General features: G+C 37.3%; 1 protein-coding gene, 2 long non-coding RNA genes and 1 pseudogene across 4 annotated transcripts; 2 read left to right on the plus strand and 2 right to left on the minus strand.

Annotated features, from left to right (window-relative positions):
* Window positions 1–224: 224 nt before the first annotated feature.
* On the minus strand, window positions 225–3,003 carry LOC125477213 (annotated as a pseudogene).
* Window positions 3,004–3,736: 733 nt separating this feature from the next.
* Window positions 3,737–7,681, plus strand: LOC125477227. 2 transcript variants are annotated; one of them, XR_007258414.1, is made up of 3 exons: window positions 3,737–4,148; window positions 4,336–5,716; window positions 6,663–7,681. It is a non-coding gene; the product is annotated as an uncharacterized LOC125477227 (long non-coding RNA). The 2 variants fall into 2 exon arrangements; XR_007258413.1 differs by lacking the exon at window positions 6,663–7,681 and having other exon boundaries at window positions 4,336–5,793.
* Window positions 7,682–12,904: 5,223 nt separating this feature from the next.
* On the plus strand, window positions 12,905–16,271 carry LOC103935519 (probable LRR receptor-like serine/threonine-protein kinase At3g47570). The gene is made up of 2 exons (XM_048584170.1): window positions 12,905–15,752; window positions 15,895–16,271. The coding sequence occupies exons 1-2, from the start codon at window positions 12,956–12,958 to the stop codon at window positions 16,269–16,271; spliced, it is 3,174 nt and encodes a 1,057-aa protein (XP_048440127.1). The 5' UTR covers window positions 12,905–12,955.
* Window positions 16,272–16,719: 448 nt separating this feature from the next.
* On the minus strand, window positions 16,720–17,651 carry LOC125477226. The gene is made up of 3 exons (XR_007258412.1): window positions 17,452–17,651; window positions 17,186–17,304; window positions 16,720–17,006 (listed from the first exon to the last, which is right to left on the minus strand). It is a non-coding gene; the product is annotated as an uncharacterized LOC125477226 (long non-coding RNA).
* Between the last annotated feature and the right edge of the window lie 4,708 nt (window positions 17,652–22,359).

Raw genomic sequence — 22,359 nt, forward strand, 5'->3', positions numbered from 1 at the left:
CTACGGCATTCTCTTATTGGAAATGTTTACAGCAAAAGGACAAACAGATAACATGTTTCAAGGATCTTCAAACCTGCATAATTTTGTTAAGGCATCTGGTAGATATTGTCAATCCCTCTCTTGTTCAAGAAAATGTTGAGGGTCATCTGATGAATGCTAGCAATCACATTAACGAGAATATCACCAGCACTGGCATCTAATTTGAAGAAAGCATTGTTTCGATTTTAGAAATCGGCGTTGCTTGCTTTGCGGAGTTGCCTAGAGAGAGGCTGAAAGCTAGTGACGCGACACAATTGCGTCAGATCAGAAAGAAACATACTGAGCAGCATTGGCATGTCAAGTTAGCAATGTTTCTTATGTAAAACTAACTTTTCCTTCGTATTTTATTTGATCAATAAACATATAATTACTATTTGCTTGCAGATAACAATCTTTTCCCTTCGATCAATAAAAACAGTATTACTCAAAATCTTTGTAACTACATTCTGAACCGGAACCCTTCTCGCTTTCTACTGTCAAGCTAAATTACCTAAATGCGATACACATCAAAACATACATTTCCAACATGTAAATGAAAATCAGGAGTTCAAACTCGAATAAGCGCAACTCAATCATCCTTTCTTTTCTTTATGGGGAATACCAAGCAACGACCTTCCCTGATCGTAAAAGTCTCAAGGAGTAGCTCAAGCTGTATATGAAATCCTCAATACATGGGGCATGTTTCCCGCTCAAAGAGTCAAGTGCAACCCTGGAATCCGCTCTAAAGACAATTGGCCCATAAATCTACAAAGGAAAGGTAATGTGTCAATAACAATTGGATTTTCTTCCCAGTAACCAAAACATTCACCCCAGCCACGCATGTTAATAGCCATATAAAGGAGCTCAGCTTTTCATCCTCTCATTTTAAAGTTCTACGCTGATCTAATAGTCGTACATAAAAACACATGAGCAGTAAAACAACGTACAAATACATCAGCAGAAAAATGACTGCAGATTATCGAAATCAGACAGGGCAGACACGTTTCCACAAGAACCAATTAGCAAATGACTATGCAGGTTTTGTAACACATTGTGCATAACTGCATATAAAATCTCTCTTACAACTTAAGGTGTGAAACATTTAAAAAGTTAATGAATAAATAGAAATACCTGCTGCTGAAAGATTAGATTGATCCTAGGGGAGGACATCGGATCTTTTGCACTATTAGCTGAGGAACTCTTCAAACCATTAATCACCCTTTTATCCAAAGCTGAAGCTGAACAAATATCCAGACAAGCATCAATCCTAGTCAGATCATCGTAGAGCTCTCTAAATTTTCCGTGCTGGAAAGTATAACAGAGAGAGCTAAAAAAATCAGCATGGAATGGACTTCTCTTCTTATTGCTCCTAGAATTGCCCTCGTCTCCCCTCATATCAACTGCCACTGGGTTATACCCATCCTGAAACCAGGCGGTGCAGCTTCCACCTAAAATGTAATGCCACCATTGACCAGATGAAGTGAGAATGGCATTACAATTTCATTTTGCAAACAAAAGGGAGCTATAGCACTAACAATTGACAATTATAGAATTTCGTATCTGGCCTTCCCTGGGGGCAAACATCAGGAAATAGTTAAAGTAAAAACCTAAAGATACTGCATACTGTCGGCAACGGATCTCAACTCATAAACACAAAATAAAAATATTGAAATGTTCTGTTAGAATTTGTCTCCAGAATTATTTTTTATTACTATTATTTTATTTTATAGCAGTCACACCTACCACCACGGAACACCATGAAAGGAGGTGACATGCTCCTTAAGTCTACTGGCTTTTAATATACTAAAGTAGAAAACCTCACACATACAATATAAACGAAACTAAGTGGTACCAAAACATGTATACATGTATAAAAACATGCAAATGTATAAGCTAAAAATTATAAGATACACCTGAGTATTGGTATGAAACTTCCAAAAAAATGTAACAAGATAATACAAGTTATCACAGAAAATATGAGTAACGTGTAAAATTACCAAAATTTCCAGATACTGCAGCATGAGGTTCTTTAAGACGCACATCATAAGATGGCCGCCAAAACCAACCCTTTTCTTTCTGTATCATGATGTCTTTTCGTGTCTCATTTTGGCTCCAAAGATCTTGGCTTTTTTTCATAAGAAAAGGCAGCCTTTGCGCAGCATCCAGGCATTAGAGAAGTAGGTGCCTCATCATCTATGGAATTAAATGCCTGGGGATGACCACTGTTTTTATGTACACCAATGTGGTACCGCAATCCAGATTCGGAGACAAGTGATGACATACTTAAGGAAATTGACTCAGGGACATCCCAGTATTTTCCTTTATGGCCAACGAACAGTTCAGGCCATGCAGCCTCAAGTGTAATCCCAACTTGTGCTCTGCTAAACCTGATAAAGCTTTGATGCTCTCGAAAAACATAAGAACCCGCTTGCAAATCAGTAAAATAACAAGGCAACAAAAAATTCATGCTTTATGTGCTATACCACTAGAACTAGGCAAACAAGCTTTGTTCGGCTGTCAAGCCTTCCACTCAAGCTCTCTTTCTCACATCAAGTAATTCACCAATAACCCAAATTTTGTACAATATACCAACATCTTCCTAAATGTCAAACAAAGAACAAACCAAACCTAGAAGCAGAGGCTCCTTAGCAACAATACGAATTTGGAGACCAAAAAAAAAAGTTCATTTCTCAGGAAACAGGAGACAAATTATCTTTCCTAAACTTTTTCCTTTACCCAATTCAACCCCATAACAACAATTTCAATTGCTCTTCTCTCCCAACCTTCCCGGCAACCAAACAAACAACAAACGAATCACACCCATTTTCCATCACTTTCTCAGTAACAATACAAACCACAAACCAATCCACGGAAACACGTAAAACGAAAAAGAATATCCATTAAACGAAAAATAATAAATTTGAGAAAACCCAATGGGCAATAGCTAAGCAAAGAAGTTGTAGCAGTCTACCAGTTAGAGGTAGGTGGTCTGAGCAAGAGGGACTGGAGAGAGAAAGAATCCAAGTCCCTGTTAGAAGTGGGGGAGTAGGAAGGTATAACACCCAAAGGGAACCCATTTCCCAGAAGAGAGAGTTGCTGAATCCCAAGGGCTCGGCTGGGTCGAGCACCGTCGAGAGGAAATGGGTCGCCGGGAACGGCCTTGGCGGAGCCCTCAAAGGTCTGAGGCGAAGAAATGTTCAAGTCCCAGAAGGCCGAGTCCATTGCCGTCCTCAGGTTCGCCATTGTTGGCTGTTGAAAGAGTGAGGGAGCGCGAATTCTTTTTGGTTTCGGTTTTTGGGGTTTAAGTGGTGGGTTTCTGATGGTTTTATTTGTCTCTTCCTTTGGGTCCTTATCTGTCTTGAAATGAGTTTGAACATGATGTATCATCTTTGTAGCGTTTCGTGCTAATGATATAATATTTTGTAGAAAAAAACTTATGAGTCACAATTGTTTCATTGGCTTGAGACTCTACCATGTTGATGTATCACTGTCATAGAAGTACTTTGCGAGAAAGAGATTGGTGGTTGAGAAATCCGCAAAATCCACCATGGTGTGAAAGGAGAAGGTCGTGATAGTGCTCATATGTTATGTATCAATGAAGGATGGTACTAGTTTAAGGGAGGTGAATAGGTTACAATTTAAAATTTTAATGTCAATTTCGATTCTCATATTAATTTTCACATCCACATCATATGAAATATCTTACATAATAAACAAATAAAATGTACACGCAGACGTAGGAAAATCCTCGCACTCCCTCCCAAGTCAGGACAAATGAAATTAATCTTCTGATGATTTTTCTAGGGTTCCAAGGATTGAGAAAAGTATGGGTTCTTGGAGGATTGGAGTGAGTGAATCTTCCCCTCCGCCTCTTCGCCTCATCTGGCAAAGCATCGTCCCATTTAGCTCTGTTGCTCACAATTACCAGAAAAATATTCGAAACCTAAAACCCTCAAATCAGCAAAGCGAATTCCCACACTTAAACTTCGAAACCAACAAATCGATTTCAAGTGTTAAGCGGCTAGGTTCTAGGTCTTCTAATTCCGGCGAGCTGTTTTCTTACGAACGCCAGCAAACCGTACCGTTCGTCGTCTTGCCTTCGTCTTCCAGTTTCGAAATTCCAATTTAAGGTACGAGGGGTTTCAAATTTATTTATACAATATTTTTAGCAAACCAAGTGAGCTATCCATCGTTGAAGCAGAGTGGGTAGGATCTGTTGCTCCCTTCTCAAATTGTAATCACCGCCAATTTTCCCACTTTTACAAATTTATTTATACGAGAATTTTTTTAATTTTTGTCTCCTTTTTCTCTGTTTAGCGGTCGATGAAAGCAGAGTGGGTAAGATCAGTTGCTCTGCAGCCTCAACCTCCAAACGCTACCCCATCACTTTGCTTCCCGGCGATGGCATTGGCCTCAACCTCGCCCCCTCCATCGATGGTTTCTTTTAATTCTGCTTCCGTTTTCTTCCTTTTCTCAATTTTATTTCAGGTGCCTGAGAAACGGTGGGAAAATTAAAAGGAAAAGTCTTTTAATTTTCCCATATTTTCTTTGGGTTAATGTTTAACAATTTGAGCTGCTCTGTGTGTTGTATAATCGAGAAATTTTGTTGGGAAATTAGTAATTATATAACATTTGGATATTTGTATAACTGAATATGTTTACATAAACTAGAGATTGATTTTAAGTATGAAGAAGTACCTATTGGCTTAGATTTGACTGGAGTGCCATTACCTGATGAGACCCTTTTGTCAGCTAAGCAATTATTCTTCTCGAAGCAGTTGGGGGTAGGTCATGATTGTACTTCTCAATCCGTTTTATTTCTTAATGATTATCCTTTTCAAGTGATATAATTTAGTTAATTCGATTATGGTTTTTGTTTCAAATTTTGGCTTCTAATGAATGAAGCGAATTGTTCTCAAAATTTCAAGTTTTTCATGAATATGTTGCATTTCTTTAAAGCATGATTTGATTTTTTATTGTAATTTCAACATTTTGGATCTCTGTATGCCTTTTTATTATATTATTGCTCATTGGATCGGATTGATTTGGTGTGCAGAATTTGAAATTTGTTGAGGGGGCCTAATGTTACCATTGATGAAGTCTGTGCTTTTGGAAGGTAAGTAGTGATATTTAATTATTGTTTATTGCATTTTGTCAAATTTTATGGGAAATTTTCTGAATTAGGTGTGTGCTTGATCCGAAAAAGTCTCAGAACATTGCAATTCTTGCTTATTGCATTGTGTCCAATTTGGAAGGTAAGTTGTGATTCTGTAAGGATGTATTGAAGGACCATTTGTTTAGTTCGTTAGTGGAATTTCGTTATTTATGTATTTCCGATATACTTGGTACATTGATAATTAAGGTTGAAATGTCATAAGGTTCCCTTGGTTTATGATTGACAAATAAGAAGGAATTGAAGAAGTGGGTTTAGCCTTTTAGGTTAGTGGGGAGAACGGTTACAGAATTGTACTTGTTGTTATTGCAGGGAAATGAAACATAATTGCCGCTTCTGCAAAATTATTGAGTGGTAGCAATTTGCAGATTCCCTATTCAATTGAAGTAATTTGTTTCCAATTTTATTTGTCTTCCTGTAATTTTCTGAAAAAAGGGATTGTTTTGTGGCAAAAAGCAAGGCTATGCTCCCATTGCTTCAAGACTTGAAGTTTTCTATATTCCCTGGCTTTATCTTCGAATTCAGGTATTTTGTTATTTGATTGCGTTGTATTTCTTGATTTGAATGAAATGGATGCATCTAGTCCCGCAATTAAACATGAATTCCATGGAGTCCCGTAAACTTAATCATAATTGGTAATTTTGATTAATTTTTTAAAATTTTGACTCATCAAAACAGTTTCAATATACTTATTGTAAGTGCTATGGATAGTTGGTTTGATGTAGTTTATCGCTACTCCAATGACTACAAAACACTCAAGTAACATGTACAAATTTCTTCTGATTTCACAATTTCCATGAATAATTCATGCCTTTTGTTATGTTTACTTGATTTCTAGTATCATCATGTTACTCGTCAAATTGTTAATTCTGTGTTTTTCCACATCTAATTTCTAAAAATGATTTCCATCCGTTCAGAAATAAAAAAATAAAAATAAATAAATGATTTCCATTTTGCACAAAATAAAATATAAGTTTCCCGAATGAGATTGTAAATTTGGCTAACTTGGAGGTTTTGGGGATGCTGAGAACCAATTATCAGGTCACATTCCCCCGGGTGTAGGAAAGGTTCACAAGTTATATCTATTAAATGCGAGTAGGAACTCTCTCTCTTTGGCAATCTTACATCCTCTTTCGGAAATTTAAGTCAATTAAATGAGTTAAGCTTAGAAGGCAACAACTTCCAAGCAATATCCTGCCAAGTTTAATAGTGTGTCAGAATTTGAGGCTTTTATATCTTGGTGAGAACAGTTTTAGTGGTATCATATCGCAAGAAATCATTGATCTGTTGAACTTGTATATATTTAGTTTACCTCAAGATCATTTTCTCGGCTCCCTACCAGAGGAAGTAGGAATTTTAATAAATCTTGCGTATATAGATATCTTTGAAAACATGTTATTCAGTGAAATTCCAGCAGGTGTAGTTAGTTGTATTTTTGGAATCTCTGAATCTATCTTATAACAATTTTGAGGGCATGTTGCCGATCAAGGGAGTGTTCAAGAATGCAATGGCGACATCAGTTGAAGGAAATAGCAAGCTTTCTGGGGGCATATCTGAGTTTCATTTGCCAAAGTGCAACTCTCCAGCGTCCAAAAAAAGGAAGGATTGAGCTTAACCATGAAATTGGTTCTCTCTCTCATTTGTGGGATTTTTGGAGTTATTTTTGCACTAACCTTTTTGTACCCTTATTGCTCACGGAGAGATAAAAAAGATCTCACTTAAAGTGATTTAGACAAACTTCCCCAGATGTATCATACCAAAGTCTTCTAAGAGGAACAAATGGATTCTCCTCAACCAACTTGGTCGGTATGGGCAGTTTTGGGTCCGTTTATAAGGGAATACTTGAGCAAAGTTAAACTACAATTGCGATCAAGGTACTCAACCATGTTCATTTAGCAGGGCTTACAAAAGTTTTATTTATGAGTGCGAGGCTTTCCGAAATATTGGACACCGTAATCTTGTCAAGATAGTCTCAGCATGTTCTGGTTTTGATTATCGCGGTCACGACTTCAAGGCCTTAATTTATGAGTTCATGGCTAACGGGAGCTTGGAGGAATGGCTATATCCAATTCATACAATTGGTGAGACAAATGACAGGCCAAGGACCTTAACAATTTCTCAAAGTTTGAATATTGTTTTTGATGTTGCTATGGCATTGGATTATCTCCATCGTCATTGTGAGACGCCAATAGTTCATTGCAACCTCAAACCTAGCAATATTCTTCTCAATGAGGATATGATTGCACATGTAGGTGACTTTGGGTTGGTGAGGTTCCTACCAAAAGTTGTTGAAACACTACGAAAAATATGGGATTTGGTGTACACAAATGAAGAGTTTGTGTCTTTGAGAACACTAATATGGTGGAACAATGTCCATTCAATAAAGGATACAATGTATTGTACTCAGTGTAAAAAGAAATGGACACAAACACATTATTGGGCACGAAGCCATGCCAAGTAGTGCATATATATATATATATAATTATTGGTCTGACAATTGTATGACAAAATATAGGCACAAAAACTTTTAGTGTCTATAAATAGACAGTAGCTCACAATTTGTTTGCGTCTGTGGAACATGCGAACATCTTTTTGCTGAATTGTGATGATTCCATTTCTACTACTTGATCCTTCTTACAGCTGAGACATTGGATTTTGTTGTGTGTTCCATCTTGATTTTATGAAATTTTCTCATTTATTTCAAATTTTTACATTTTCATTTTCAAAATATAACCTATTGGGCACAATAACAAAAATTGGGCTAATATGGATGGGGAAAGTCATCTGATAACTTTTTCAGAACAGAGGCACAAAATTTTTTTATTTGTGCTTACCACTTTGAGCACAAAACACCATATTGTACTCTATGATCAAAGGACACACCCATAAAAGCACATATAAATACCGAGTTACAAACCATAAGTGTTCTCACACCGGCGACTTAAGTATTTTGCAACAATGGCAGACGATCGATACTCGACAGCTGACCTACACAAAGTCTATAATGAGATTTTACTGAAGGCTTTTAGTGATGAAATGAGTAATCTCGAACCATTGATTGAGTGAGTTGAAAGAAATTCCAAAGTTGTTAATTGCACTTAAAAAAAAAAAAAATTCATTACGGACTACTTTAAGTGCTATTTCTTCGTATATTTAAACTCATCATTAGTGTTGGAAAATAACAGATATTGGATACACAAACTAGTGCTTGACTGATGCCAAGTCCCGTAGGACTTCTGAGTAAGCAATTTGGTAGGCTTGTAATAATTGGCAATGGAAAGCTATCTATGGGTTCGGATCTCTCTCACCAAATCCAGTGATCCGGGCCCTTGAAATTTGATCAAACAGCTAAAAACAGGAGCCCCTTTAAAAGTTATAATAACTTTAGCTGTTGGATCAAATTTTAAGGGTCCGGTTCACTAAAGTTTGGTGGACAGAGATCCGGAGAGGATCTCTTTCCCCATCTATGCATCCATTTTCCAACACTGAGAGACCATCAATAATTGACTGGACTAAATTATGCAGAAGAAATTTTCCAACACTAGCTAAAGTATTTGTAGGCCAGTGCTATGTATATTCCAAAAAGCAAGTTGAAAGCTGAAAACAGATGCATTTTAGCCAAACTAGTTCATCTGAAAATGATGATTTCATTTAATTTCTTGGGTTTTACATCATGATTTGATATAGCTTCTCATAGGTCAAGTATTACTGGCCTACTTTGCAAATTAATTAGTTGTGTAAGTCTTGATTACACGTTCAAAGCATGAATTCAAATCAACAATCTAATTTCACCACTACTTTAAATGGGGAATCGAACACGATTTATAACAGTGCCTCTTTGCCACCATCTATTGGCAATAAAATTTGACAATCCTTAGAAGAGAGATTTTTCCATGTACTTATAACACAAATCAGTACATTACAGGTCATAATAGAAGCAGGAAGAAGGTTTTTTTTGAAGTATTCCTCTATTTATATTATGACATGTGATGTACCGGTTCATATTTTGTGTACACTAAAATATACATACGGATTAGGTTGGCGTGACCAAATATAGAGGGCTATGTTTGTGTGAAAGAGTATGCACTATTGCTCCAACTCTTGGAAACCTTTGCTGACCGTCATGTCAACTGACACATACTCCAAGTCTTTTGCCAACGTTCACTTTCAATGGTTCTGTTAGTGTTGGGCAATTCAACCATGCGTCAATGATTACGATAGTCTTAGGTGTGGATCCACCATCCAGCATGTTGTTCTGCGTGAGTCAACTTCCCTATTTATTATAGCTTTGTAATTTGGGGATTTCGTGTACCTAGATATGCTTATACTTGTACTTGACAGAAGAATACAACACAAAAATACAAACCCAAAAACTCTCATCAAGTTTTATACTTTTTAGTCGTCTGATTTTGATCCTCATTGGCCTCTTCGTAAGCAATGGTGTATTTGTTTTGAACACATTCACAAAAATGAAAACTAACAAAAAGTCTAAAAATATTTTAGTTTTAATGAAAAATGACAAATAAAGGTATAGTGAATAGTACCAGGGAAAGGTAAAAACATGATTTTTCGTTAAAAGTGAACAGTACCGGGAGTGTTTCATTTTTGACTTACTACGCATCTCACATCTATCACGAACGAAATTTTGTTGTGGACAATTTTGCTAATATGGGCTTGTCTTCTCCAACTTTAACTTCGGAAAATGATAAAGTGTAACTTCTTTATCGTTATCAATAAAATTTCCCTCGTACAGTCAAAAAAGAAAAAAAGTTTTACACTTTTATCTTGGTATCAGATTGGTCATTGTAACTCTTTCTATGCAGAATTATCAACAATTATTATTGGTGTAGAGTTTGCATATCAGCAGGGATGGCATTGTCTTTGGTTGGAAAGTGACTGTTCTAGTGTTATTTTTGCTTTCCAATCGACTGCTTTTGACCCTCCTTGGCCTCTTCGTACGCAATGGTCTATTTGTTTAGATCGCATTCGAAAGATGACTTTCTACACCTCTCACATATATTTCGAAGGGAATGTTGTTGCATACAACTTTGCTATAGGTTCGTCTTCTCCAACTTTGGTATGGCATGATTCCCCTCTGCTGGTGGCTCGTGCTGCTTTGTTTTCAGACTATGCTGGCTTTACTGGCTTCCGCTTCTCAAATGAATGTGCATCTTGACATATAGGTTTGTCTCACTTTCTTATTTTATTTTCTTAACCTGTGATCTAACTTAATTTGTTTTACAGGTTTAGACTTTTAGGTTTGGCTATGGTTTCAGGCCCCCCCTTCCCTTTTTTTCCTTGTATCATTATTGTTTTCGTTTCTAGAAGGGTAAAATATTATGTCCTCCTTCCTTTTCATGTGTTTTCAATCTTTTTTTTTTTCTTCTTGTATTATGAAGGGTTAGGTTTACATCTATCTTGACTAGGTGGAACTTTTTTTATTATCAATAAAATTTCACTCGTACAATCAAGGTTTTCTATATAAAAAAAAAATTAAAAAAAAAAAGAAAAAAAAGGGTCACGGCTTGTCTCTTTTCCGGAAAAAAAAAAGAAAAAAAAGAAAAAACCTAAACCCAAAAAACTATTCATGTCATGTAGCTTCCTTGGATGTCATTGCCCTACACTTCGTTGATTGTCTTGTGTTTTGGACAATCATTAATCCTACACAGAACCAAAATTTACCCAGTGCCTCTTCGTGATTTTTAAGTAGCACAATAATCCTAATTCTTGTCGTGCGGCTTGTTCTTGGCAATCGACATTGAAAATCTTAAACCTAAGCCTACTGCAACCATGGGAGAGAAGATAATATTGTCTTTTTTTGATCAAGTATCTCTCTCTGTTGATCGAGATAATTCAAGAAATTCGGGAAATGTCTAAATTGCTTCTAGAGATCGTGACCACATGCCGCATGATGAGTCTTTCTTTCATCCATGATTCATCCTCCAACAGAGAGTGTTGTCACTGCCAATGGAAATATTATCTCGAATCAGAGGCTGATCCAATTGCACTCACCTCATCTTTATCCTTACACAATACCTTGCTTCTTCCGGAATTATCAAATCATCTTTTATCAGTCAGTCAAATTATCGATCAATTGGGTTATATCGTACTAATGTTTCTATTTTTTTGCTTACTTCCGGATATCCAAACTAGGGTTGTAATTAGGCATGGTACTAAGAGAAAGGGGTTGTATTATGTCGACGATGTGGCTCCTAGGCTCCTAGCAGAGTAAATCAGGTACGTAGTGGGAATGGTGACAAGATTAAGAAGATTTAGTTAAGGCATCAGCGACTTGGGCATGCCTTGTTTGGCTATTTATGGAAGTTGGTTATTTTATTATTTACTAGTATTTCAGACTCTGATAGCAGTCTACGTGTCATTCTTTCCCTATACGAGTTGCTGAAAGAAACAAAACGAATTAAATTTCTGATGGTTCAGTTGGATGTTTTTCAACCACCATGGGGTGACCCAGTGGTTGGGGATGAATTTTAGACCCGTATTCCACACGACATGTCTTGGGTTCGATTCCTAACGCTGGTGAATCGCACGATGGTGGCCAGGGGGAGGCTGAAATGCCTATGTGAGTCTTCCCTACCCCCGGAAGAATGGATTGTCGTGGCAAAGTCACTAGCTGGTCCCCTTTTATTAAAAAAAACAGTTGGATCTTTTTCTAATGACTCATAGTGGTTAGATGCGGCTAGAGAACAGGAAGTGGCTCTGATCACTTCATTAGTACCAATCCTAAGACCAAATGCTATCTCAAAAAAGTACGTAGAAAGTTTTGAATGCTAACCTCGGGACCCTTAGCTTCATCTTACCCCTTTAGACAATACGGCTTTCGTGAGTAATACGGCTTGCTATAATCTTGCGACTCTCTTTGTTTCCTTTTTTTTTTTTTTTCTAAAGAATCTCGGCATTTTATTATAAGGAGTACACAATGAGATTTTGTAGTACTAATAAAAAAAGTTTTTTTTTTTAATATAAATATTAAAGTCCTTTCAAATAAATTTGAAACCATGTACAATTGCACCTTTTGGTCCCCCAAAGCCGCCTCTGCCGCAGTGGTTGTTTGATCTCAGCCTTGCCCATACCTAAATTCCCATTACCTATTCTTTTGTGTATATCCTCAATCCATTCACAAGACGCAAGCCCGCACCCAATCTGGAACTAGAGGAGTGAGGACGAACATTATTTGTTGGCATAAACAAATGACACAATAATGCACCAAAATTAGGAATTGTCATTGTACAATACCAAAGCTAACTATTGTTTTATTGGCATACTATCGATATGAACAGGAACGAGCAATTTTTTATGTATTCGAACACGACCATATGGTGTTATTATTTCACTCAACTTATAACTCGTGAATTTGTTTTTTTGTTTTTTTTTATCAATATACATAAGAAGTAAGATATATCAACCTTGTCGTCCACCTTTATTATAACACGTAGAATAATACGCCACCTAACTTGTATTTTTAGTACCCATAAAAATTTCTCAACAAGAACAACACATTCATCAAGTTAGTCGTTGTGTCATACAAAACTAATATCTCTCTTTTTTCATTTGTTTTAAGTTAAAGAATGAATACAATAATTTCAAAAAAGTGATAATTCCTAATATTAGGTTCACAAAATTAGATTTATATTGAATTGATTCAAAAAATTAAGAGAAAAAGAAATATTTTTTTGTCAGGACATCCCTCATCGAGTACGATAGCGATTGGGGTGGCTGATCCACTACGCACAGAGCACTCTGATTATGATTATAAATTGGATGCTGCTAAAGCTGCTAGACAAACAATCAATACAGCTCAACCTTTTTACAACTCAATTTCTACTTTCGCACAAAACAAATATCATCATCATGGGGATGGGGTTTTACAACTCCATTTCTGCAGTGTTTTTGTCATCCTTTTTTATGCATGCCTTCATTCTTCACTCTTGCCTTCCTTGTTTAGCCCTTCCGGGAAATGAGACAGATAGACTCGCTTTGCTTGAAATCAAAGCTAGCATAACTCATGACCCTTTTGAAGTCCTGACTTCATGGAATGAAACCATCCACTTTTGCTCTTGGCATGGCGTTACATGTGGTCGTCGTCATAAGAGGGTCACAAGGTTGAGCCTGCGGTCCTTCAAACTTGCAGGATCTATATCGCCGCATATTGGGAACTTGAGTTTTTTGAGAGTCATTGATCTCCAGAACAACAGCTTAGGCCATGAAATTCCTCCAGAATTCAGCCGCCTGCACAGACTGCAAGACCTACAGTTAAACAACAATTCACTGAGTGGAGAAATTCCTACCAACTTGTCGTGTTGCTGTCAGCTCCTCAGGCTCGCTGTTGGTTTCAACGTCCTGATGGGAAAAATTCCAAATGAGCTTGGCCTCTTGTCAAAGTTAAGAGTTTTTTCCATCCACTCTAACCACTTTACAGGGGGAGTCCCTACTTCTTTTAGCAATTTATCATATCTTGAAAAGTTCTCCGCATCTTATAATAATTTGAGTGGCACTGTCCCGGATATTTTTGGCCGAATGACCAATCTTAGCTTTCTTGCTTTTGATGTAAATAGCTTTTCGGGTATGCTTCCTCCCTCAATCTTTAATCTCTCTTCTCTCACAGTCCTTGCTATGGTATCCAACGAAATCCAAGGGAGTCTACCCTCAAACTTAGGTATGGTCTTTCCGAGTCTCCAAATATTTTCTATTTCCAATAACCAATTCAGTGGATCTATTCCTGTTTCATTATCAAATGCCTCAAATCTATTTAGATTGGGGATCGGAGGTAACCACCTACATGGAAAAGTCCCTCCATTGACGAATTTGCATAAGCTTGAGTGGTTAATCCTTGCTGACAACCATCTCGGAAGTGGGGGAATTGATGACTTGACCTTTCTCTGCGATTTGACCAACGCCACCCATTTAGAAATTCTCCAAATGTTTACCAACAATTTTTCGGGCACGTTACCTCAGTGCATAGGAAACCTGTCTTCTTCTCTTCAAATCTTCATTATAGCTCAAAATAAAATATTAGGAAGTATCCCGAATGAGATTGTAAATCTGGCTAACTTAGAGCTTTTGGGGATGGACGAGAACCAAATTTCAGGTCACATTCCCCCTGGTCTGGGAAAGCTGCACAAGTTATATGAATTAGCTTTTAATGGGAACTCTCTCTCTGGCAATCTTCCATCCTCTTTCAGAAATTTAAGTCAATTAAATGTGTTAAGCTTAGCAGGCAACAAACTTCAAGGCAATATCCCGCCGAGTTTAGCAGAGTGTCAGAATTTGAGGATCTTACATCTTGGTGCCAACAATTTCAGCGGTATCATATCGCAAGAAATCTTTGGTCTGCTGAACTTGTATGATTTGAGTTTAGGACAAAATCAGTTTATAGGCTCCCTGCCAGAGAACATAGGAATTTTAATAAATCTAGAGTATTTAGATATCTCTGATAACATGTTATTCGGTAAAATTCCGGCTAGTCTTGTTAGTTGTATAAAATTAGAGTACCTAGACATGCATGGAAATTTCTTCAATGGGACAATTCCATCAACTTTGAGTTCACTAAGAGGTCTTTCAAAATTGTATCTTTCTCACAACAACTTGTCAGGCACCATTCCAGAATTCTTAGAAGGTTTTGTATTTTTGGAATCTCTGAATCTATCTTATAACAATTTTGAGGGCATGTTGCCGATCAAAGGAGTGTTCAAGAATGCAACGGCGACATCAGTTGAAGGAAATAGCAAGCTTTGTGGGGGCATACCTGAGTTTCATTTGCCAAAGTGCAAACTCCAGCATGCAAAAAAGAAAGGATTGAGCTTAACCATGAAATTGGTTCTCTCCCTCGTTTGTGGGATTCTTGGAGTCATTTTTGCACTAACCTTTTTGTACCTTTATTGCTCAGGGAGGGACAAAAAGGGTCAAGCTGCAACTGATTCGGACAAATTTCCCCAGGTGTCTTACCAAAGTCTTCTAAAGGCAACAAATGGATTCTCCTCAACCAACTTGGTCGGTATGGGCAGTTTTGGGTCCGTTTATAAAGGATTACTTGAGCAAGGTGAAACTCCAGTTGCCATCAAGGTACTCAACCTCGTTCGTCGCGGAGCTTACAAAAGTTTTATTGCTGAGTGCAAGGCTTTCAAAAATATTAGACACCGTAATCTTATCAAGGTACTCTCGGCATGTTCTGGTTTTGATTATCGCGGTCACAACTTCAAGGCCTTAATTTATGAGTTCATGGTTAACGGGAGCTTGGAGGAATGGCTGTATCCAATTCATACAATTGGTGAGAGAAATGAGAGGCCAAGGAGCTTAAAAATTTCTCAGAGGTTGAATATTGTTATTGATGTTGCTATGGCATTGGATTATCTCCATCATCATTGTGAGACGCCAATAGTTCATTGCGACCTCAAACCCAACAATATTCTTCTCAATGAGGACATGGTTGCACATGTAGGTGACTTCGGCTTGGTGAGGTTCCTACCAAAAGCTGCTGAAAATTCGTCGGGAAATCAATCAAGTTCTTTAGGGATCAAGGGAACCATTGGTTATGCTCCTCCAGGTATTTACACTTGGTAGTTTATTTTTTCCTAGCTAGTATTTTAAAATTGTGCAGTATTTAATTTAAAATTTTCAAACATAAAATGAGCTTTCAGCACGTCACTAGAAAATTAGAATCTAATGTTCTGAATTGTGGAATGCAGAATATGGCATGGGTCATGAAGTGTGGACACAAGGTGATGTGTACAGCTTTGGCATCCTCCTGTTGGAAATATTTACAGGAAAAAGACCGACCGATGACATGTTTCAAGGAACTTCAAACCTTTATAGCTTTGTGAAGGCAGCTCTGCCTGAGCAAGTGGAAGAGGTTTTGGATCCCGTTCTTGTTCAAGAAAGCAATCATCCTAATGCGGGGAAGGCAAGGAATCGCATCCTAATCATAGAAAGTTTAATCTTTGTTTTAGAAATTGGTGTTGCTTGCTCAGCGGAGTTGCCTAGAGAAAGATTGAACATCTATGATGCTGTGGCACATATGTGTCGGATTAGAAACAAACTTCGAGCAAATGGTATATGTGAATAGAAGCTTATCGTTAATATGTGGTATAGCATGTAATAGTATTGATGTTATGTGAACGCGTTCTCATATTTGTTAGATAAAAATATGCAGTACATATGGCTAGTTGATCAATGCTTGCCAAACAAACTTATTTGCATCGAATTATACTTGAACAATGACATTCTAGCTTTGCCAAAGATTACAGGACGAACACTTTGAAAGAATTAAAATTAAAAATTAAAAAACAAAGTTGTGGAAAGTATTCATCAAATGTCAAACCTATGTTGGAATTCCTGCTCTATGTTGAGAGGTTTATCCTTGGTTGAAAATGGGAAGCGTTCCATTGTAGTTTATTAGTAATAAAAAATAAATCATACTTAGTCAGGAAGACATAATCCTAACTCCTCGTAATACAAGAAAAAAGAATAAAAAATACATTAAAAAGAAGGGCTATATAAACCTTACTCTTCTATAAACGAAAGAATAAAGATACAAATATGCATTCATCATTCATCCATTCATCAACATTTATTTGAGCATTCATCATCTACACGAATGTAGAAAAGAATTTGAGGCTGAGTTCAGTCATACATACAATGGCTACAAACAAGAACTCACTTTAAAAGTTATAATAACTTCAGTCATTAGATCAAATTTCAATATCACGGATTTTCTGATTTGGTGGATTAGGAGGATCCCTTTCCGATCCAGGCAAAACAGAGGTGGACATTCATCAAAGCCATGTCTCCGATCCAGTATCTGCACAGTTTTTGCTCAATATTTGTCACATGGAGGCACGCAAGCACACAGAAAATTACATGAGCATTCACGAAATTTTAGGTCTATGAATGCATGACAGAAACATTTCACAAATCCGTATGACTTTCAGAGATATTAAACCATGCTTAATTTTAACGCAGTGGAGGGATTTGATTTACCTTTCATTTTGTAGATCCGAGTTCTTACAGCCATCTTTGCTGTGTGTACAGCAGCTCCATGTGTGAGCCATTGATCCTTGCGGCTCCTATTCCCCTTGGCCTTACTCGGATCCCCAAGTCTACATACAGAAAACATACAGAGTCAGAATTTCGTTTTCATTTGACCTTCGGTCATGAAAACGAAAGGGAGAAATGGTTGGATGCATTTTTATTTCAGATATCGCCAAGTGGAGACCATAATCGCAGAGAGAATGAGAGCTCTTTACCTCGGGTTTTGCAGAGGAATGCACGATGGTGACAATCTGGGCTAGAATCACAGATCGCCATGGCTGGGTTCCGTTTTTGACAGAGATGGAGATGGAGATGGATTCATGTTTTGACGTTCTGGGCTGAAGACAGAAGCTAGGGTTTCAGTTCCATGAGAAATGAAGAGAGAGAGGAAATGAAGGATATAGCTTTCACGGCTCTGGGCTAGTGGGTAGTGAGAGAGCGAGGTTATCAAACGGCGCTAGTTAGGAGGGATGCGGAAATGCTTCCTGTCACGGGTTCAACTCTCCAGAGCACTGAAATTTTGCTTCTTTTTCCAATATTTTCCAGCGCCTCTGTTTCTTTCTTGTCACCAGGTCACCCCTTCGAATCCCAGGTGTGTCAGTTTCCCTGTCTTTTCTTTTATTTCTGTTCCTGTTTCCTTTGTTATTTTATTTTTTCTTTTATTGTTTCTTTCTTTTATTTTCTATTTCTATTTTCCTAGTTTATTTTCCTTGTCTTTGTTAGCTATTTTTCAATTTTTAAGGATTTAATATTTTTGTTTTCTCTCTTTATTTTTTTCACATCTTCAGGACAATGTATGATTTAAGTTTGGGATGGGAAAATAAAATTTTTAGATTTTTAATTTTTAAGTGTGCTAAAATTTTTCATTCTTTTTAAGTTATTATTCATAGATTATTTTAAACATTTGAATAAATGGACATGGTGGAGATTAATCTCACAGTAGAGACTTTTCTATTTATTGTTGTTTAGGCACTAATTCATGAGTTATCCTTTAACAATTAGCACATTCACACGAACATGATTTGTGGGGGTGAGATTGAAGCACGTGCTTTTCGTCTGAGTTATTTTTATTTATTTTTTTATTTTTTTGTTCTAAAAAAAAGTAAAGTAAAGTTATTGTTATAAATAAAGTAATAATTGTTCCACCCAAGACTTTGCTTAGTAACCGAGCCAGTTGTCACATCCCAAGCTCGACTCCATTGTAGCACGATATTGTTCATTTTGGGCCATGACCACGCCCTCATGATTTTGTTTCTAGGAACTCACACGAGAACTTCCCAGTGGGTCACCCATCCTGGGATTGCTCTCGCGCGAACTCATTTAACTTCGGAGTTCCTACGGAATCCGAAGCCAGTGAGCTCCCAAAAGGCCTCTTGCAAGGTAGAGATGGGAATATACATATAAGGCTTACAGGATTCTCTCCCCTAGGCGATGTGGGATGTTACAATCCACCCCCCTTAGGGGCCCGACGTCCTTGTCGACACACATCTGGCCACGAATTGGCTCTAATACCAAATTGTCACATCTAGCCTAGGCCTCCACCACATCCCGGGCTTGACTCCACTGTGGCACGAAATTATCTGCTTTGGGCCCCGACCATGCCCTCACGATTTTGTTTCTGGGAACTCACACGAGAACTTCCCAGTAAGTCACCCATTCTGGGATTGCTCTTGCGCAAACTCTCTTAACTTCTTAGTTCCTACGAAATTCGAAGCCAATGAGCTCCAAAAAGGCATCGTGCTAGATAGAGATGAGAATATACATATAAGGCTTACAGGATCCACTCCCTTGGGCGATGTGGGATGTTACACCAGTCCTGCCTGATCAGCAGTTATTCTCGCGTCAAACAGTAGAGTCTTAGCATGGGAAAATGGTTAGTTGGTCTCGTAGCTTTTTCAACTCGAGTTAGTAAGTTCTTAGGGGTGTTCTACACCTAGTGCCCTAAAGCCCTTATGGTTTGGGAGTCATTGACCAAAAAGTCATTGCATGGGTTGGATCAAAAGCTTAAGTGAACAAACATTGCACATCCACTACTATTACTATAAAAAAAATTAAAAATAGAAAAGAAAAAAAAATAGTTATGTTTGAAGTTAGTAAGTATTAAATTAAAATGACGAGTGGTAAGGGTTTTAGTCAAGTCTCTTTAACCATGTTGGTTCACTTTACACCAAAAGAAGTTCATGAGTTCTTTTCTAATGAATTCTAAATGACTTAGACTCTGTGGTGATATTGGTTGGAATTTTTGAAAAGATGTTATAATATTAAGACTTCAATACGTATAGTTTTCAAAATATACATACTACGTATAATATGAAATACTTACCGTAGCCTGCAATATCTCAAGACTTCAATATGTCACAAATTTGTAAATAAGCATATAACTTCTAGTAATCACAATATCTTGCAGAAATAAATAAATCATATCGAGTGCTCATCGACACTTGCTGACACATGAGTTCATGCAGAGGTATTCTGACATGAACACGACTAAGTGTAATAATAATTTACGCTATAGTACTACAATCACTTGAAAACTAGCGCTATGCGCATCACATATAAGTCCTAATTGCCTATAGCAAACTAGGACAGGACTGGCACCTATAATGGAGCCAAATGTGAGCGTACAATATGATGTGAACATACATGTGAAAGACTGGCCTTGGCCTAGGTGAGTACTAACATCAGTGCAGCACACGATGAGCAAATAACGCAAATATGATCATGCAATGGTAAATCGATAATTCGATAATTCAATAACCCTAGTCAATGAAATACTAATCATAACCGTAAATATCATTAAAGCATCCATACTAATACACATACATGTGCATCCCGTAGGACGTAGTATAATTGCATGATTTCCGTCAATACGGTAATTTTATATACGTTACCCTAATATAGGTGTAACGTAGAAAATTCTTTATCAAATATATAAATGGAAACTAATAAATACACACACACACACACACACACACACTATATATATATATAAAAGAAAAAACCCACTTATAGATAATCGCGTACACAGCCGTTCGAACTAGGAAAGTTGAAGTCTCCGATAGTAATTGCACTTAAGCATAATATTGAGACTCGTTAGTAAAACTTGATTAAAACTTTTGAATTTGGGAAAACGGAGCAGATTTGTAATCTAAGTGTCAAAATACACTAAGAGGGGTCCCGGGCAAAATTTCTAAAAAGTCAACGATCAACCCTAAAATGTCAACCGAGATGCTCCAGTGGTTAACTACATTAAAACTTTAGAATTTCACTAATGGATGCCAAAAATGGACTCAGGGCGTCGAAATTAGCCTATGAGGGGTTTTTGAGAAAATTCTGAAAAAAAAAGTCAACAACAGTTAACTTTAACATAATATTCTTTCCTCAGAATGAATATTTATAAGTGGTTCCGGATCGGTCTTATGGATCCGGGTGTGGATTTTTTTTTTTTCTTTTTCTCTAGCCAGTTGTCATTGCAATCGCCGAAATCTGGGAATCTTGGCTTGGAAACTTTCCTGGCTCCACCTAGCTTCGAACTCAATTAAACTAGCAATCTATATACTAATTTGAAGCTCGAAATGAGAGGAAGAGAAATATACCAACATGGGGTCCTGACGTGGCCGGAATTAGCCGAAAACGGCTCGAAGCTGCCGGATCTTTGGCCCAAAAACTGGGGAAAAATCTTCCCAGTGTGTGTTCTGCATCAATCATCCCCCAAACTCATTTTAAGGTTAAAACAACATAAGTGCTTCAAAATAAGAATGATATGAGGGTCTCGAGGCTCACCATGGTCGGAGAAATGAGTGAACAGTGATAAAGTCACTATGCGGTTCCATTTTCCACTTGGGCATTTTGAGCAAACTGGGTACAAAAGTGGTGGTCTTCTGTGAGGTTGATGGTGATGATATGGTGGAGATTTTGTCGTGAGGTTCGCCAGAGTACGGCGAGGTAGTGGTGCTGCTGCTCGGCTCCATTGTTTTTACAAAGATAATAGAGGGATAGTTTGAGGGAAAGAGAGATGAGAGATAGGAGGGTAAGAGGGAAAGAGGTGAGGTGGCAGCCAGAGAGTGGAGAAGTGAGGTGAGGGAGATTTGAAAAAAATTGAGAGATAGTCCCGAGAGATAGGAGACACGGGAAAGAGGTGGACGAATGGGGTGTGGGCCCCATTAGCTCACAAAACAAAGCCACAAAAGAAAAACAAAAAATATATCTCGTAACGTGAATTTACCAAAACGCCCTTCATGCTCCGAAATTTGTAAATCTTTCTCGTAATTCCGAATTCAGTTCTGCTTACACCTACGCGTTCGTACTGTCGAGTACTTCAAGGGTACGCTAAAAGAATATTTCGTATGTCTCACTATGCACTGGTAAACGAAAGTCAACTATCTCACCTCTAGGGCACTTTTGTCAAATCACTCTTTTTAAAGTTATAAAATCATAAAATTAAGGACGGGTTGTCACAATCTACCCACCTTAAAAAAAATTTATCCCCGAAATTTGAAATAAGTTGCTATACAAAATACTCAAAGATCAATAGAAAATACATAAAGAAGAAATCAAGCTAGAGTGGTTGCATAAAAGAGAATGTCATTCTGTCGCGATCGATGTGCAATGATTCCTCTTTTATGCCTCCAAACTCATACTTTCCTTCTCCTTGAGCACAATATTATAATATAATAATTTCATAAAAACATAAGGCCAAATACATACATACATACATACATACATACATATATATATATATAATAACATAACGTCAATATATATATACAATAATGTAGATTTAAAATAGTTGTACTGAAATCAAAATTAAACATAGAAAGATTTCATCTACGCACTCGTAGTGTCATGTACTTCGAAGATATGTGTGCAGCATCCTTGGGTCAAGCCCAAAATATAATTAAATAAATAAATAAATAAAAATATCTCCCGTGATGTGAATTTACCAAAACGCCCTTCACACTTTTAAATTTGTAAAATATTCGTCGTAATTCCGAATTCAGTTCCCTTGCGCCTACGCGTGCATACCGTCAATTACTTCAAGGATACGCAAAATGAATCTTTTGTATCTCTCACTATGCGCTAGTCAACAAAAGTCAACAATTTGACCTTTAGGGTATTTTTGT

This window comes from the organism of the source record quoted next, unplaced genomic scaffold (assembly GCF_019419815.1).
Source record: "Pyrus x bretschneideri cultivar Hongxiangsu unplaced genomic scaffold, Pyrus_bretschneideri_v1 Contig200, whole genome shotgun sequence".
In the NCBI taxonomy this organism is placed as follows: Eukaryota; Viridiplantae; Streptophyta; class Magnoliopsida; order Rosales; family Rosaceae; genus Pyrus; species Pyrus x bretschneideri.

Bases quoted from the DNA above. Each gene is read 5' to 3' on its own strand.
- LOC103935519 (XM_048584170.1), top strand. From the start codon at position 12,956: ATGATTATAAATTGGATGCTGCTAAAGCTGCTAGACAAACAATCAATA. The intron at 15,753-15,894 runs GTATTTACACTT...TGTGGAATGCAG, and splicing joins CATTGGTTATGCTCCTCCAG to AATATGGCATGGGTCATGAA.